Consider the following 17405-nt stretch of genomic DNA (forward strand, 5'->3'; position numbering starts at 1 on the left):
CACTACAGGGTCCAGCACAGAGATAGTTAAAGGTTAAGGATCTCTCCAATGGAGAGTTGTTAACATGGGGTTGAGCGATCGCGGGCAGCAGGTTTCTGGCCTCACCCAGCCGCGGCCTCAGAAATATCCCTCTCCAAGATTTCCCAACTGGGAGGGAGGCTGCGGCAGGGTCTCCTCTCCTTATTCTTCTCCCCAGGCGCCCGGGCGCAGCTCTATCCTCCTCCTGGACACCGAGCAGCCGACAGCATCCTCAAACCCGAGTAAGCCTGGACCCCTACACCTAGCTCGGTTTCTCAGAGCCCTGCCGCTACCCCTCCTCAATGTCCCTCTAGGTGCCCACTACTTTCCACTTCCAGACATTCTTCCAGCCGCACCAGCCTCACTTTGGACCCCCCGCGCCGGGCTCTGAGAGCCAGGGCTGCTGCGGAGCAGGGCGCTCTCCCGGGGCGTCCCGGGCTCCAGCACCCCTCCACACCACCACCACCCCCGCCCCACGCCCCGCCTCAGGACCCTGCCGTCGCCTTCCCCTAGAACTCCCTGGGTGCTCTCCCGGCGCGCTCCTTCCTGCATCCACTCAGGGAAACCACCCGTCCCCCCCATCCCCGCTGCCACCTCCCCGGCAAAACAAGAGCTGGTCAGTGGGCAGGGCACCCGGCCCAACCGGCCCTCTGCTGGGCGGGGGCGGAGAAGGCCCCGAGCCTCGCAGGGCTCCCGGGCGCGCTCAGCTCTTCCGGGAGCAGCCTCGCGCGGGAACCCCGCATCAAAGCGCCAGAGCCGCAGCCTCCCGCCCGCGGGCGTCCGCCGCGCTCACCCTGACCCCGGGACGCGGGAGCCCCGGGCGCTGCTGGGACCCCGCGCAGCACGCCGGAGCTCGAGCTGCCCCCCACGCTCCTTTTCCGGCCCCCTCCAAGGAGGGGCGCGCGGGGCCCCAGAAGCATCTCCCGCCCGCCCTCCCCCACCCCCTTCCCAGCCCGCCCACCCGACCCGCGCGGCGTGGCGCGGCGCTGCGCTCGGATTCCGGGAGTGAAGCGCCGCGCGGAGTCCCTGGCGTCCTCAGTCCTGCCCCGCGAAGTGGAGATGCGCGAGAGGCAGGCGAGGGCGCGCAGCTCGTGAGACGCCGCGCCAGCCGGCACCATGCGCCTGCGGCCGCTGCCCCTCGTCGTGGTCCCCGGCTTGCTGCAGCTGGTGAGTGCCCGGCCCGCCGCGCGCCCCACGCCCCACGCGCCGGGGCCGCGTTTCGGCGGGAAAACCGCTCCGGCTGCCGACTCGGAAGCAGAGTCTAGGGCTGCTTGGGACATAGGGTCGGGGGCGCAGGCAGTGGAGGGAGTTTAGGGTTGCCTTAGAGGTTGAAGGGAAAGAATCAGGGAACGGGGATCAGAGTGGGGACCCTGAGGCGAGTGCGGTGCTTATGGAGGATTGGGACTGGAGGGCTGAGGTAAAGAAGGCAGAAAGTGGCAGGGAAGAAGGTGAGAGAGAAGGAAGAGGTTTATTGAGGAGCGGTCAAGGAGGGGATAAGGGTAGACGGACGCGATGAGGATGGGCTGAAAGACCTGCCTCTAGCCCAGAGTTTGGGGGGCTTGGTGGTTATTTTTCACGTGGTATTTTGCCCGGATGCCCGCAAACACTTATAAAGCACGGCATCGTGCATCCTCGCTTTCAGGGCCGGTTGGTGGCTCCTTGCTGGGGAAAAACTTAGGCAAAAGACCGATTTGGGAGGCAGATTGGATTTCTCTTCGTTTTCTATCTGGCACTGGGGACTAGGATGGGGTTTTGTGCCGGCAGGGACGCAGGATGTAACTTTCAAATCCAACTCCACACAGGAGCCCCCTCCCCGTCGTCTCTACGCATTTTGTTCCCGAAGACCTCTCCTGTCTGGTCTGGGCGGCTCAGGGGGCACCGAGGAATATGAAGGGTATTAGAAGGTGGTTGCACAGTCCGCCAGGGAGGCTCTAGGCGACCGTTCCAGTGGTGCCTCTCATCTCTCCTCGCTTTTCCCGCGTGGCGCCACCCTCTCCTCCTTCCGAAATATACCTGTATGCTGTATGGATTGCTAGTTAATTCTGTTTAAGGGAGATCCCAAGTAAGACGTTCAAGAAGACAACTTTTAAAGTACAATTATAGAAGGGGATTGCTTTGGCGCAGTCCGCCTCTGTGATGGATTTCTCTTGCTCTCTTGGCACTTGTCTTAATACGGTGCTATCAAGAGGGCTTTCTCCAGAAGCCAAGGTTTCTTTGGTCTTCATATTTAAGACTTTACCCAGTTTAATCTGGCTGTTAAAACAGGGTTAAGGAACCCAAGGATGATGATCCTTCCTTTTTTCCTTCCTTCATCCCTCCCTTCCTTCTCTCTCTCTCTCTCTCTCTCTCTCTCTCTCTCTCATTTCCCTTTAGAGGGAAAGATCAAGTAACTTATTAAAGTTTCTCTATGATACATATGATATTGTAGACACAAAGATACTCTGTAAGTTTGAGGATGGAAGGAGTTCTAAAATGTCTTAGTGAAGGGGAGAGAGCACGAAAGGGCCTGTCCATTCCTTTTCCACAGAGATTAGCTTCACCTGCACAGCATTAAGAAATTCTTCAATGGCTTTAAGAAGAAAATGCAGTGATGTTCCCAAATGTCCTTAAATGAGCCAGCACATACTGCCTATATACAAGATGGCATGTTAAAATAAATTTTACATCTAAGGCATTAAGCATGCCACATATATGCCATAATACTCTTCAGTATCCCTTGCTTTTTGAAATGTTTGATCTAGATTCCAAAAAAAGGTGATTTAACAAAGCAACATTTGTATAGTGTGTGTAAGTAAAACTGTAAAAACCTGGGGAACTCAGGTACTTAGGTAGGATCTTCAGAATATCTTCATGAATCTCTTAGTTCATTCATTTAATTTTGCATTCAGTGATCATGAACTGTGTATCTGTTCCACTGTATTAGACTCTTAAAGATAAGGAGCCATACTGGGGGATGTGTTGGGAAAAGTTCTTCTATCAGTTTACCGTATTGGGAATGTTAGATTTTTTTTTTTTTCACACCACCAGAGTCAATAGGGAATAAGAAATACATCTTGACAAGATTATATACCCTCCTTAAGAGCTAGATTCTAATATTACAGCGTGGCTTGATTTATCAGTTTTTAAGGAAGTGTATGTCAAATTCTAATCCATTTTTGGATTGTGCTTGGGTTGTGATGTTTCTTTCCTGGAGCACTTTATCATGGTAAGTGAGGTGGGGAGCTGCAGCTGGGTGATAAGCATACATTCCTTACACTGCCATCCTTTTGGACAATAAAAAGCTGTTTACATTCTCCACAATCTTAGAGCTGTTTCCAGCCTTATAACACAAGGGGGGTTAGGATGTGAAAGGAAAACAGAGCGGCTGAGCAGGGTAGATCTAAATGAAAACACCCCCCAATCCCACCATTCGCCCCAACCCAGCAGGTATCCAAAAAAAAAAAAAAAATTTATAATTTGGCCCTTCGGATGGCTTATAGTTTTAGTCTACCTTTTCAGCTAATATTGAACTTCTTTGCTAAATCCCAATAGCAAGTGGATAAAATGTTTGAAAACTAATTTTTTTCATTTTCTAGGAACCATGTGTACATAGTACATCTGCCCTTGGGGGGAGGGAGTGGAGACGAGGTTGGGTTATCGCTGGAACTGGATTTTACTTTTCCATTCCCACTGCTATCCTAAAATGCTAAATATTTTTAAATGAGTAGTGGATTCATTGGGGGATATTGAAATTTTAATTTTAAGAAAATTGCCTGATTCATATGAAAGCAGTCAGAGGGAGTTGGGCCCAAATAAGTCCCTATCATATAATACTGGTACAATAACTAGAAGATTTTTACTTATTTGGGGGATATTTATAATTTTTAAGAAAACAATAAGCTGAATTGATAAATATTGCAGGTAAACTATGAAGTATGTGTGTCTGTGATTTGTCCTTAGCCAATTTTCCTGGCCTGTGTCTAGTGTTTTAACAGACAGGTTGCTATACCTAATTAATAAGATTACTAGGCATTTGCAGAATTAAGTATCAATCCTGAATGTATTATTTTCTTTGAAATTCTTATTCAGCAACATATCTTTATAAAAATATTAATAGCACATTATCTCTTGTCTGCCATCTAATGAAGAGAAAATTAGCATTTGAAGTTAATATTATAATGAGTGTTATTTTGTGACATGATGCAAGGTAAAGACTTCGCCAGTTGACAGCTTCTTACAGATTTGCATGATTATTTGTAACTCATAATAAGTGTGATTTTTGCCTCTAAGTAAAATGCAGATTGTAAAAAGATTAAATTTGAATTTAAATGGATGATAAGCTTGAGTTTAAGATAAAATTTAGTGGTGATTTTAAAAATTAGTTTGTTATACATTTCAACTTGTTTTTCTGTGATATAATGATGAGTTTATCAAGTAAAATATAAATTAAAAAAGCGATGCAAGTTAGCAAATTTTTAGAATCCTATAAAATCAGAATACTTGTGATGCAAAGTGTTAACAATTTTAAGCTCATCCTCATTATATAGTATCATCCCACATGAACTTATTGAGGATATTTTTATCTTAGCAAATTATTGATTTTAATATTTATTTAGTGTCATAGTCATAACATATATTTATTCCCAGTTCTGTATTTTCAAGAAGTGATAACTCATGACTGTCTTCCATTCAGAAATCACAATTTCCCTCATACAGTTTTGATCAATTAACATCAAAACAGTATTTTCCAGTATAGGATCAATAGTCATCTGTTGCCTAGATGACAACGCAGAGGAGAAGAAAATACCACCATATCATGGTTACGACTTAGAGTTGGCTGGGCTTTGAAATTGGCTCATTAAAAGGATCATTATCTTAGACATTTTTAAAAATGAGAGCTAGGATTAGACAATTAAGTCCTCTATTCCAGCCACTCACCTCCCAGTATAAATTGTGTTCCCTTGGCCTATTTTAAGATTAGATTGTGTAGTTCAGTTTTAAATGCCTTCCACATAGGAAACTGACTCCTCTTGGGGACCTATTTTATAGCTCAATAGATTTCCGAATGGAAAAGAAAAGCCTTGTTACTTTTTGTTCCATAGTTTTTTTCTTTCTTTTTTTTTTTTTTATAGTTTTTTTCTTGATTTTTTATTGTTTCTGATTAGTGGTCAAAATGCTAAATAAGGCAGAAGGCTTTTTTGAAAAACTTTTATTAGAGGTTTTCCATTCTCAGCTTAAAATGTGTAGCTCTTGCAAATCGAATGAATTAAGAAATGTTGATTTTTACAACACACTGCCCACCTTTTATCTATTAAAGAGCTAATCAATACATTGTGAATGATCTCATTATTTAGTAGTAGCAGTCAGAGATGAATATAAGTGTGTCAAGGTTTGTGATTTTGTAAAAGCTCCAGGACTGTTTCCTACTGTTTACATATTCTGCGGTCTCTTTTACCTGAAGCTTTGCTGGGTAAGATTTGAAAAAAGAATTATAGCCACACGCTCAAATGCCTACAGTTAGGGCTGTGTCAGCATTTCTGTGAAGAATCTCATTTCTATCTTAGCCATAAGCATTATAGCCGGTTAGAAGTTGGCATTTAATATCTTGATTTGGGAGTCAATTATTTTAAAGCTGCTTTAAAAAATTGGTCCAAGTGATTTTGAGCACTCATCCATGTGAGTTTACTCTCTAGATATTCTTATAGTATGTGGAATGATGATTTAAGAAACTAATTTCTATATCATTCTTGCACAGTGGTTATAATTTAAAATGTAGCATGTTTAAATTATTTTCAGTAATCTCTTCCAAGTTAACCTATTTATTGAACCACTGTAAGATATTGTAACGCTGTTTCATCACGAACAATTTTAATTGTGCCAAATTCAGATGCCTTAGTTTGTCTTTATTTACTAAAAATTGTAAGAGTCTTTATTTGCTAACAATCTGTTTGAATTTTTTATTACTTGTGATATGACCAACGGTATCGATGACAACTCTGTTCTTTATTTCAAAATCTTGCTCAATAAAAGAAGTATCTAAAGCAATTTACAGTATAGATTTTCATATTATAGAAAGAATTCTAAGATATGATTGATTGAAAACTTCCAATTTATGTTGTTTTTAGTTTATGAACATCTAGATGAAAACCTTCAAATAACTGTTCGGTTCATTATGCTGTAAGATCAGTATATAATAAGGAATTCTGTTTCTTTATAGAACTACCATTAAAAATGAATATTTCATTATCTAAACCCAAAAGCTATAAGAAATATTTTTCCTAGCCAGATCATTCAAGAAGTTAAAATAGTTGTCTTTAAAATTGTCATTCTTGTAAATTTTGCTTTTCTTAGATTTATGGACCCATAGTAAGAAAACTGGGAAGTTTTTTAAATTTAAACTACAATGATAATAATGCTCTCTTAGATTTGCATATACCTACCTGTTTTCAAGTTTCTTTCACACAGTTTATCACATTCTATTCTCCCAAAAAATCTACAAGAAGGACATGTTGAAAGTTTCCATTTGTGTACTGGAAAGAACAATGTATTTGGAGTCGAAAGACGAGTTCTATCTCTAAATAAATTGCATATTCAACAAATATTTACTATTTTGTCCCTGACTTTACACTGAGACTGTAGCAGACATTGAGGACATAACAGTAAAAAAAATCGAACTGCTATGAGAATATGAGTGTGTGTGTGTGTGTGTGTGCACGCACGCGCGTGTCTGTGTGTCTTGGGCTGGTCATTTAATAACCTCAAATCCCTCATCTGTACAATGACGTCATCAGTGATAAAGAGAATGAAAAATGATTTCTAACATCTCTTTCCTTTTTTTAATGTACAATAACAGTGTTACTGTATTTTTCTTTTATGAATTATGTACATCTTTACTGTACAATTTAAAGTATGTCTTACCTACAAACTTAATTGCTTTAAATATAAGTTTTACATGGAGTTTGTGCTTTTAACCACATCACAAATGGTACATATATTTAGAAATAGATTTAAAATACTACAAGACTGCTTAATGTTATATCTTCTTGTGGAAAAGGACAATTTAGTGAAACTAGGCAAAGGGAATTGACAAATACTTATTTAACACATGTAATCAGCAAAATCAATAAAATTTAAATTAAAATGGTACAATAAGGGCTTTTCCCCCTATATACCATTTTTAAATTGTAAACCACTAACATCTACTCCTTTCTTTAATTTAAATAAAAAGTAAATTGGCTCTCAGTTAAATTCTAATTATTAAGATAAGCAGCATTACAGCTTAATACTGTACTTCAAGCAGAAAACTAGCATGTGACTTTTTGTACACCTCAGTAGAATCCAACCTATTTAAATCAGGAATACTATTAACTAACTCCAAAGGTCTTCGGAGTTCTGATGTTAATGGTATGAAATTTTAAAAAGAAAACCAAGAAGGAACTGGCATGTGAGACCTATCAAAGATGGAAGAAATTGTTAATGCTTTTAACATCAGGGGACAAGTCAACTGAAACAGACTGACTAGTCCTGGGGTTCAGTCCAACTATATTCTAAACAACATGAATGTCTTTAAAAACGAAACTTGACTTTGTGATAGTGCTGGTTTGGGCCAAATAAAAGGATTCTCAGGTCATAAAAACACTTAAGTAAATCTCTTTATTCAAGATTATGCAAGATGGTGATTTTCAAGCATTGACATATATATTGACAGTTTTAAAATCTCATCAGTTTTACCTTAAGTTATATGGCTTGTATATTTATTCACTCAAAACTGTAACTTAGGAAATAGTTGAGATTACTTGAAGGGAGAGACCACATATGTAATTTATATGGCTGTTAAAAGTCCATGATCTGCATGATATTTTGAATGGATAATGTATACATAAGAGAATAGGGACTCAAAAGAACCATTTAACACTTTGTAGCAATGCTAACAATCATTTTTATTAATACAGTTTTTGCATTTGGATAACCCAAACAGAAGACAGTTGGGATCAGTATAAGAAATGTGGCTGCAGAAATGAAAAGGGAGGTGAAGTTTTCAAAAGTGTGTTTTCCACAGTCATGAATTCACCTGCTGCTTCCATGTTGATGACTCCCAAATTTGTACCTCAATTCCTACCCTACTGCTCAGCCTCCAAGGCCATCTCTCCATAGCTCACTTTCTTTGCCTTGGATGTTTTACTGCCAACTCACACTCAACATGTCCACAGCCACACACAGCTTTCCTGAACAAGTAACCTTCCAACATTCATGGATTCAGATCTTGAAGTCACTACCTTGTCCCCCTTTTTAATGTCTGGTATCTTTGTGTTGGGACAAGCAACTTAGTATAAAGCATCACATGGTTTATAAGAAATTATAAGATAATTTCATGTGTGTGATCTTCACATCAGCTCTGGAAGGTAAACAGAGCAATAGTTATTGCATCCATTTTTTAAAATGAAGACACAAAGGCATGGAAGATTTCCAAGACGGACTGTATACAGACCACACAAAAGGCGCAACTTGAATTGTCCGCCCAGTCCATCCCCAAGGTCACAGTAGCATCTGTTTGTAGCAGAAGGCTGTGAGATCCATCATAGACCCCCAGAGTGAAGGGCTTGAGGGACATTTCCAGGAAATGTTCTGTTCTTCTCAGCAGCCATGCCGAGGCAGAAACCCCGACTCACTCATTCTAGGAAGGTTTTAAACAAATTTGCCGTGAAGTCAACAACTTTAACAGAGTAAACAGATTTTTAGAGCCTGGCTCTTAATCGGGAGTCCCGTTTAGAATTTAGCCTCAGAGTTTAGTTTCCAGGTGCTCCAGCTTTTACAGCTTTAGGGCTAAGTGGACGGCCTAGTGATGTGGTTCCAGTTAGGATCAGCAGAGGGTTGGAGAGTTCCTCAAGATCTCAACCTGTCCCGCTTCAGATGGAAAAGGTGAACAGGAAGAGAGAGAAGGGCTTTAACTACTATGAAGAGCTACTTAATCTTGGTTTTTTAATGGACCGGTGGGAATGTGAGAAGGAGCCAGTGGGGTGGGGGGAGGCATCTAGTAGGTGCTGACACCTACTAGACTCGCAGAACTTGTGAGCTTCCGTAGAAGATTTTACTCTACCAGTAGCACTCTTGCTCTTGCCCTCTCTCCCTTTCTTACTTTTTATGAAAATATGTATCTGATTACAGAGGTGGTATAGCATAGTGAATGTTATTGGCTTTCCACCCAGATCCCTTTGGATCTCTTCTTACCATTTCTGTGCGCCCTCTCCTTTTTTGGTTTCTGTTCTAACACTGGGCACCTATAACTCTCCTTCAGAGGATTTCCCTGGGGGTGTTGGATGCCCCTTGCCAGAAAGCACTCAGAGCCAGACTGCAGTTCCCTTCCTTCTGGGACAGCTCTTGACAAATGACTGACAGGTGCCAGAGTGTGAAAAGCCTAGCTCCCTTGCTCAGAAGTTTAAGGAATACATTGGAGTGTCCCTGTGAGAGCAGGTCAAAGCTCCCCTCAAGGGGACTTCGCTTGAGATCGCACACGTCCATGGCTTCCTCTTGTTCACTGCCCCGCTGCCCCGCTTCCCCACCAGACTCCCCTGGATGCGCTTCACTATAAATCACTTGCACTCAAACACTTGTCTTGCTGTCTGTTTCTGGGGAAGCCAACCTAAGGTGTCTGTTTAAATTTTTTTTAACATGCAGAAATTTTTAAAGCAGCTATTCGTACCTCTGCCTGCTTTGTGCCATCTTATACTAAGAGATCACTATTAGTAGTTTAATGTGTTTCTTTCCAGAAATTACGGATATGTATGCTTTCATCCTAATTATGTCAACACGACATAACATCATGTAACATGTATTTTTAATGCAATAATATACTGTGGCCATTTTTATACAATGTACAACTTATATTTTTGAGAATTCTTAGTATTTCATGGCATTGATGTGCCATAATGTATTTAATCAGTCTCTTATTAATGAAAATTTTGACTGTCTTGAATTTTTTCAGTTCATTTGTGAGTATATTTATAAAATGAATTCCTAGGGGGGTGGTGGTGGGATGAATTGGGCGATTGGGATTGACATGTATACACTGATGTGTATAAAGTGGATGACTAATAAGAAAATAAATAAATAAACATTTAAAAAATAGAAAAAATATAATAATAAACAAAATGAATTCCTAGAATTGAAAATACTTGTCCAAGGCCGGGAATGTACAATATGAATTTTGATAAATATAAATTTTCCCCTTAATGACTATACAGTACCACTCACAGTGGATCTACATCCTATATCCCTATCTGGATAGTGGCTTTTTTGTTTACTTTTTCAATCTGTTAGAGGAAAAGACCTCATTGTTTTTAAAATCTGTTATATATTACTTATTAAGAAGGTGAAGTTTATTCTTATATTTAATAATCCTTTGAATTTATTTTGTGATTCCTTCCTTTTTAAATAATTTCCCATTTTTCAGTTCTTTTTGTCTACAGCTTTTAAACTTTTATAGTTTTTTTTTTTTTATATTGCTCTTGCACAAATGTTGTTTATTTTACTATTCCTGGATATTTTATATATTATGGGGTTGTGGCTACATTTCTAGGCCTGACATTTTTAAATTGATTTTTGCTGGAATTTAAAGAAAGCTACTTATTTTAGTATATTTATTGTATCAGTTCTATTTCTGAACTGGATTATTAGTTTTAATAACTTTTAATTTGATTCTCTTGAATTTTATATATAGACAATCATATTACCTATAAATAATCGTATATAGAAGCTAAATAGAAGCTTTCTGGGGCAGATTCCATAGCTGATTGACTAAGTGGCCTAGGTTGAATGAAGCCTGGAGTTAAGGGGCGAGCATTCAGGACCTCAGCCCTCTTTCTACTTTAGTGAAGGACATGCATCCTCCTGATAGCTGCCCTGTGCCTGCTTGCACTCCCAGCTCCTCCCGTGCTGATTTTGGTGGTGGGAAGAGGGGATTCTGTCGGCGGGGGGTGGTGGCGGTAAACCCCTGTTCAGGTGCTGTTCTCTTTTGCCTTTGTTTGGTTACTGGCTGCTCAGCACACTTGGCTTCTCCATCATTCTGATTCACTCTTCTTTACATCTTCCAGAGATTCTCACATTTTGTGGACCCTTGGCATCCTTTCCTCTTTGTAGCACTAGGCACTCATTCTTGTTTTTGCATTCCTAGTTCATTTCATTGGAAATTTGAGAGAGAGGCAAGGTAAATACATTCACTCATCTTTCCTCATTGCAACTCAAAATCTTTTAGTCATTTTTGGCTCATCTTTCTTCATCCCCTACAGTATCCATTCAGTCACAAAATCCTGTGAAATTTCCTTCCAAATCCATCTGTAAACTGTCTCTTTCTCTCCACCTGCTTCCGTTTCATCACTACAGCAGCCTCCTAGCTGGTCTATTTTATTCCAACATGAGCCCTCTAAATGTATTCCACATGTCACAGATCATCTTTCTTAAATTCTCCTTTGATTTACTATGCCACTCCACTATTAAGGATGAGACTGTGATTCCCTTTTCCTTAATACATTGAGTCTAAGTTTCTCTTTCTGGTTTTCCAGCCTTAAATCTCCCATCCAATATTCATCACATACTCTTAACTGCAGCCAGGTCTGTATCCTTATACTCCATGAATACTTCAGAGTAAAGAGAAAGCATAGGTTTTGGTGTCAGACTGACTTGGCTTCCAATGCTTTTTCTGGCACCTTGGACAAGAGAACACATCTACTCAATTTCAGTGGGTTTTTTGTCCTGAAATAATGGTAATTATAGCTATTTCTTAGGGTTATGATGATTATATACCAAAAAAGTGAAATGCCTAGTACCTAGCATTAGCTTAACAAAGGTCCGTTTTCCTTTCCATCTGCAACAGCTTAGGTTTTTTGTGTGTAAGCAATAGAAACTGACTTTGACAAACTTAGAGAAGAAATTTGTGAAAACAGGGTAGCTCACAGAAAAGGTTGGAGAATCAGGCATGTCTAGAGCAAAATCAAGGGTCTAGGTATCGGGAAAGTATCAATTGGCCAAGATGATGAATAAATGTCCATCTTTTTCTCTCAAGTTTTTCTTTCACTTCATTTAAGATGCCATGTCCTGGTTGAGAGAGCCTAGATGGCTTGGGTCATAATGCCTTGGCTTGAGAAGGGTGGGACACTTTGATGAACAGTTCCACGCATCCTAGGGAATCAACACTATGTTCCTGTTAGAGAACCTGTGATCAGAACTCCCACCGCAGAAAGAGCTCGGAGAAAGAGACCCAAGCACCCACAGTGAAGACCCATTCCAGCTCTTTGTGTTAATCAACCAGATCTCCACTCGTAAATAGACATAGACCACAAGATCACCAGACATTTAAGTGAAATCTTTAGCAAAAAAATAATAAGAAGGAGAAGGACAAAGAGAAACTAACAGAACCTACCCTGGAAGAAACAAATAATACAGGGGACAGATTTCAATTTTAAAAATTCCTAATTAGGATTCTCAGAGAGTCAAGAGGATATTGCATCCTAAAAACAAGGCCTTTTCACAGACTGCTATGAAGAAAGATCAACTGGGTAATAAGAAGGAGTTCTTGGAAGTGAAATATATAGCAAAAGTAATACGTCAGGGAGAAGGTTAGGAAGAATAGGAACAGAGATCATGCTGGTGAACTGTAAGGTGAAATCAAGGGAACCTGCCATGACAGAGCCGGCAGACCAACATGGAAAATACGAGAGAACAGTGACGAGACTTAGAGGATAAATCCAGCGAGGAGCCCCAGAAACAGATAACAGGAGGCTATGAGGGGAAGGAACATAGTCAACAGGGTTGAATGGGCTGATAAAAAAAATAAAATCCTGGTGAAATTCCTGAACTCAAAGGAAAAAATAGAAAACCCTGAGGGCTTTCAGAGATTACTAACAAAACAAACATACACCTCATTAACCACACTGGATGTTAGAAGCAATGGAACAATGCCTTCAAATTTCTGAATATTCTGAAAGAATATTGAACCAACAGCCAAATTATCAATCAAACATGAAGGGGAAAAGTAGGAGGAAGAGAAGGAAGAGAAAATAAACAATGACATTTGGAGCATGCAGGCGTCTCGGGGGAGTTACCACTCACTCCATATGGAAAAATCCTCAAAGAAGTACATCAGCAAACCAAGAAAGAATATAGCACAAGGGGATGATGTGAGGTAGCGTGGTATCTGAGTATGACTCAGAAGAAGCAAAGGAGGCTAGAGAAGGGTCCATTAGCCTCTGACCCAGGGGAGATGTGGGTTCTGTTTCCTTCGGTGTGGTCCAGTCACACTGTGGCCCTACTGGGAATTTCATTTAAACCATTCAGTTTTATAAATGCTATTTATTAACTTGCTGTGTTTAAAATGGATTTGTACTCAAAGCAGGAATGATTTAAACATAGTTTAAGAATGGAATGGGCTTCCCTGGTGGCACAGTGGTTGAGAGTCCGCCTGCCAATGCAGGGGACACGGGTTCGTGCCCCGATCCGGGAAGATCCCGCATGCCGCGGAGCGGATAGGCCCGTGAGCCGTGGCTGCTAGGCCTGCGCGTCCAGAGCCTGTGCTCCGCAACGGGAGAGGCCACAGCAGTGAGAGGCCTGCGTACCACAAAAAAAAAAAAAAAAAAAAAAAGAATGGAATGTAACTATAGTAAACATTAATGAACTGAAATAATATAATAAAAATTGGAGGTAAAGGGAATATAAGAGGTGAAGCTAGGTGAGCATATCAGTTTCCTTGTTTTTCATAGTGAACTTAAGCTGTCTAATGTTAATAAATTAAGAAGTAGACTTACGAATAATAATACAACCAACCAAAACCAAGAATTGGAGAAAGGGATATAAGCACAGTCATCACCCTTCATAAAAAGAAGTCAATGATATTATTTAAACTGAAACAGAGTTAAAAAAATCAAAAATTTTAAAAAAACTCTTCATGGTGAAAAAAAAAGAAATAGACTTAAAGCCTTAAAAGCTACCAAATAATAGAATTAAAAATAATACAACCAACAAAAATTCAGTATGTAAGTTTATTTACTCTGTGCTCTAATTTCTTCTATCATTTAAATAGATTAGAAAGTGAATATTAACATCTGGAAAAGGCATTTTGACCTTAAAATGTGCTTTTGTATTTGTGCCCTTCTTTTTCTGTAGTGCTTTTGACAAATATCATTCATCAGTGAATTTCAAGATAAAGTGGGTCTTTTCAGTGGAAGGAGCTGTCCAGCAGTTGTAAAGACATGCTCAGGACATGGCCATAAGTGTGCCTTTCCTAGGAGGTGATAGATACGTTTATGGTGTAGATTGTGGCTTGATGGTTTTTCACAGGTGTATACTTATCTCCAAACTCATCAACTTGTATACATTAAATATGTATAGCTTTTTGTGTGTCAATCATTCCTCCAAAAAAGTCATTTTATAAAAAAGAGGTAAGCAGAGGCCATCTGTTGGGTCATGCCTCAGGGAAGGGTTTCTCAGCCTCAGCACTACTGACATTTTGGGCCAGATAATTACTTGAGTGGGGGGAAGGGGTGGAAGAAAAGTGGCTGCCCTGTGCCTTGTAGGATGCTTAATAGCATCCCTGGCCTCTACCCACTTAGATGCCAGCAGCACACTCTCCCAATTGTGACAACCCAAAATATCTCCAGACATTGATAAATGTCCCCTGAGAAGCAAACACACCCCAACTGAGAACCACCAGTGAAGGGAATTCCTGGCTGTGAGAAGCTGAACCAGGTGAGCTCTTTGGACTCTCCCAATTAAATACTTTGTCTTTGAACTGTTGGGAAGGGGTCAGCATTTTGCAAAGACCTACTTTATTTCTTAACACTTCTTTCCATCTCAGGCAAGTTTCCTTCAGTTCAGTTTTTGAGTGCCAAGTCCATCAGGCACTGTGCCCAGTGCACACATCTCTGACAAATTTTCCTTTTTGAGGGAAATAAATGATGAGTGATCCCCCTGATATTCCTTTCCTGGATAAGAGTTCCCTCCAAGAAAAGTTCACATATTTCATCTTGCCTCAGGTACACATCTTACCAGTAGTTAGGGCTGGCTCCAAGAGTTTTAGGAAAGCTTTTGAGTTTCCATATTTTACAATGCAGTAATGAGGAAGTGTTACTTTGTAATGAAGATAGCAAATAAAACTGAAAATGATAATCATAAATAATAGCTGGTTAATAAAAACGTGACCTAAATCACCCTCAATGTGCCTATTCGTTATAATTAAAATATAGTGGGATTACATTCTTCAAAGAATTTATCCCAAACCCAGATTACACTATGGATATCAAAACAGGACAGTAACACTTTTGAGTGGAAGATTTGATCTAGTTTTTGAGATTTTTAAAATGTAGCTTAAAGCTATTCAGTTCAACTTTTGAGGGCTAGACTGCATTTCTTTTTGTTGAAAATTGGGGATTTTCAAGTTTACAAATGTAAACTGTGAGTTACTCTATTTTTTATAAATGGTATATGAATCACTTTCTCCTACATCAGAATGCATTTTTTAATTAAGTTTCTCCTTTAAGGCAATTCTCATTTTTTAAGAAATTGTATCTATAAAGGTACTATAAGACTTGCATCTTCTTCCCCAGAGATAAACGTGGTAATAAAAAAGTAAAAAGAATCCCAGCTGGTGTTAAAATTTGAAATAGAGTATATTTTCATGAAATTAAATCTATACATAAATAATGACCTTACTTATTGGGATAAAATCTGAGAACTCCAGTGAACTGCAGCTGGGCTGCCACTCCAGGGATGTATAAAGGGATATATCCCTTTATGTCAAGGCGGGTGGGCCTTTGTATAGGCTCCTGTAGCTTTCCAAGTGAGTGTGTTACAGACACGCCAGGCAGGTCAGGGCTCCTGCATTCCAGCCCATGCCTTTAATACATACACACATACATGCACACAGATGACATTCTCCTACTGAACCTTTCCCACTACATCAAAAGTGGTATCCTGGGGCTTCCCTGGTGGCGCAGTGGTTGAGAGTCCGCCTGCCGATGCAGGGGACACGGGCTCGTGCCCCGGTCTGGGAGGATCCCACGTGCCGCGGAGCGGCTGGGCCTGTGAGCCATGGCTGCTGAGCCTGCACATCCGGAGCCTGTGCTCCGCAACGGGAGAGGCCACAGCAGTGAGAGGCCTGCATACCGCAAAAAAAAAAAGTGGTATCTTTTCACTTGCAAGAGGATGTGTTGTCTCTACCATGAAAGTTACAGACCTGTATAATGCTTCTGTCACTCTGTACAAATGCCTAAATAAGTCGTTACTTACTGATATACTCTTAGCTTCTGTCAAAGATTAATGTAGGATGTGGCTGTAGGAAAACACTTTTTTGGTTAACACATATTCACATTTTCATTCATTGCTTTATTCGACAGTTGAAGTGTCTACTGCAGGCATGACACTATGCTAAGCCTTTCCTTGGAATATATTCCTAAGGACAAAAACCTGTTTTCCTGATAAATCAAGCATCCTTATTTAAAGAATGAGAGTTTCAACTCAATTTGGCTCCTTTTTCACTTTTCATACCAGGAAGAGCAGAGGTAATTTATAGCTCATTGCAACAAATACCTTTATTAAGCCCATTTTCTTTTTTTTAAAAATAAATTTATTTTATTTTTATTTATTTTTGGCTGTGTTGGGTCTTTGTTGCTGTGTGTGGGCTTTCTCTAGCTGTGGAGAGCAGGGGCTACTCTTCATTGCAGTGCATGGGCTACTCATTGCGGTGGATTTTGCTGCGGAGCACGGGCCCTAGAGCACAGGCTCAGTAGTTGTGGCACATGGGCTTCAGTAGTTGTGGCACATGGGCTCAGTAGTTGTGGCTCACAGGCCCTAGAGTGCAGGCTCAGTAGTTGAGGCACACGGGCTTAGTTACTCCGCGGCATGTGGGATCTTCCCAGACTAGGGCTCGAAGCCGTGTCTCCTGCATTGGCAGGCGGATTCTTAACCACTGCGCCACCAGGGAAGTCCAAGCCCAGTTTTCTTGACGTTTTCTCTCCTATTATATAGTTCTTGACCTTGTACAAATGGTCCTGTTTTATATGCCTTATATCATGCACTTTGGAAATACTCTTTGAAAGTATTTGGACCAAATTTTTCTTTGCCAGATGTTCCACCACTGCTGTCCTAATGTGCCCGAAATCTGTTGAAGTCAGTTCAGTTCTGTGGGTGTGAATTTCCTCTAAAATTCTCCTTCTGAAAATGGAGGTGGTTGGAGTCGGTGATTCCCAAACGCTGGTTCATGGGCTGGCTGCAGCGAGAGAGCCTTTTCAGAGTCTCCAGGCATGTTACATCAGTGTCTCCAGGCTGGGGCCCAGGCACCAGGTGATGCTGGGGCCCAGCCAGATTTGGGAACCCCTAGAGCAGATGGTCTTTTGGATGTCCCTTGGCTTTATGAATTTATA

General features: G+C 40.8%; 1 protein-coding gene across 1 annotated transcript in view; it reads left to right on the forward strand.

Moving 5' to 3' along the window:
• Nucleotides 1–1099: 1099 nt before the first annotated feature.
• Nucleotides 1100–17405, forward strand: part of NXPH2 (neurexophilin 2) — a 109788-nt gene continuing 93482 nt past the window's right edge. Inside the window, exon 1 of the mRNA XM_029225785.1 lies at nucleotides 1100–1185. Coding sequence (XP_029081618.1) covers nucleotides 1135–1185 — 51 coding nt within the window. The 5' untranslated portion in view covers nucleotides 1100–1134. The remainder of the gene's footprint in view (nucleotides 1186–17405) is intronic.

Source organism: Monodon monoceros, unplaced genomic scaffold (assembly GCF_005190385.1).
Source record: "Monodon monoceros isolate NGI ecotype Baffin Bay Population unplaced genomic scaffold, NGI_Narwhal_1 Super_Scaffold_16, whole genome shotgun sequence".
NCBI lineage: Eukaryota > Metazoa > Chordata > Mammalia > Artiodactyla > Monodontidae > Monodon > Monodon monoceros.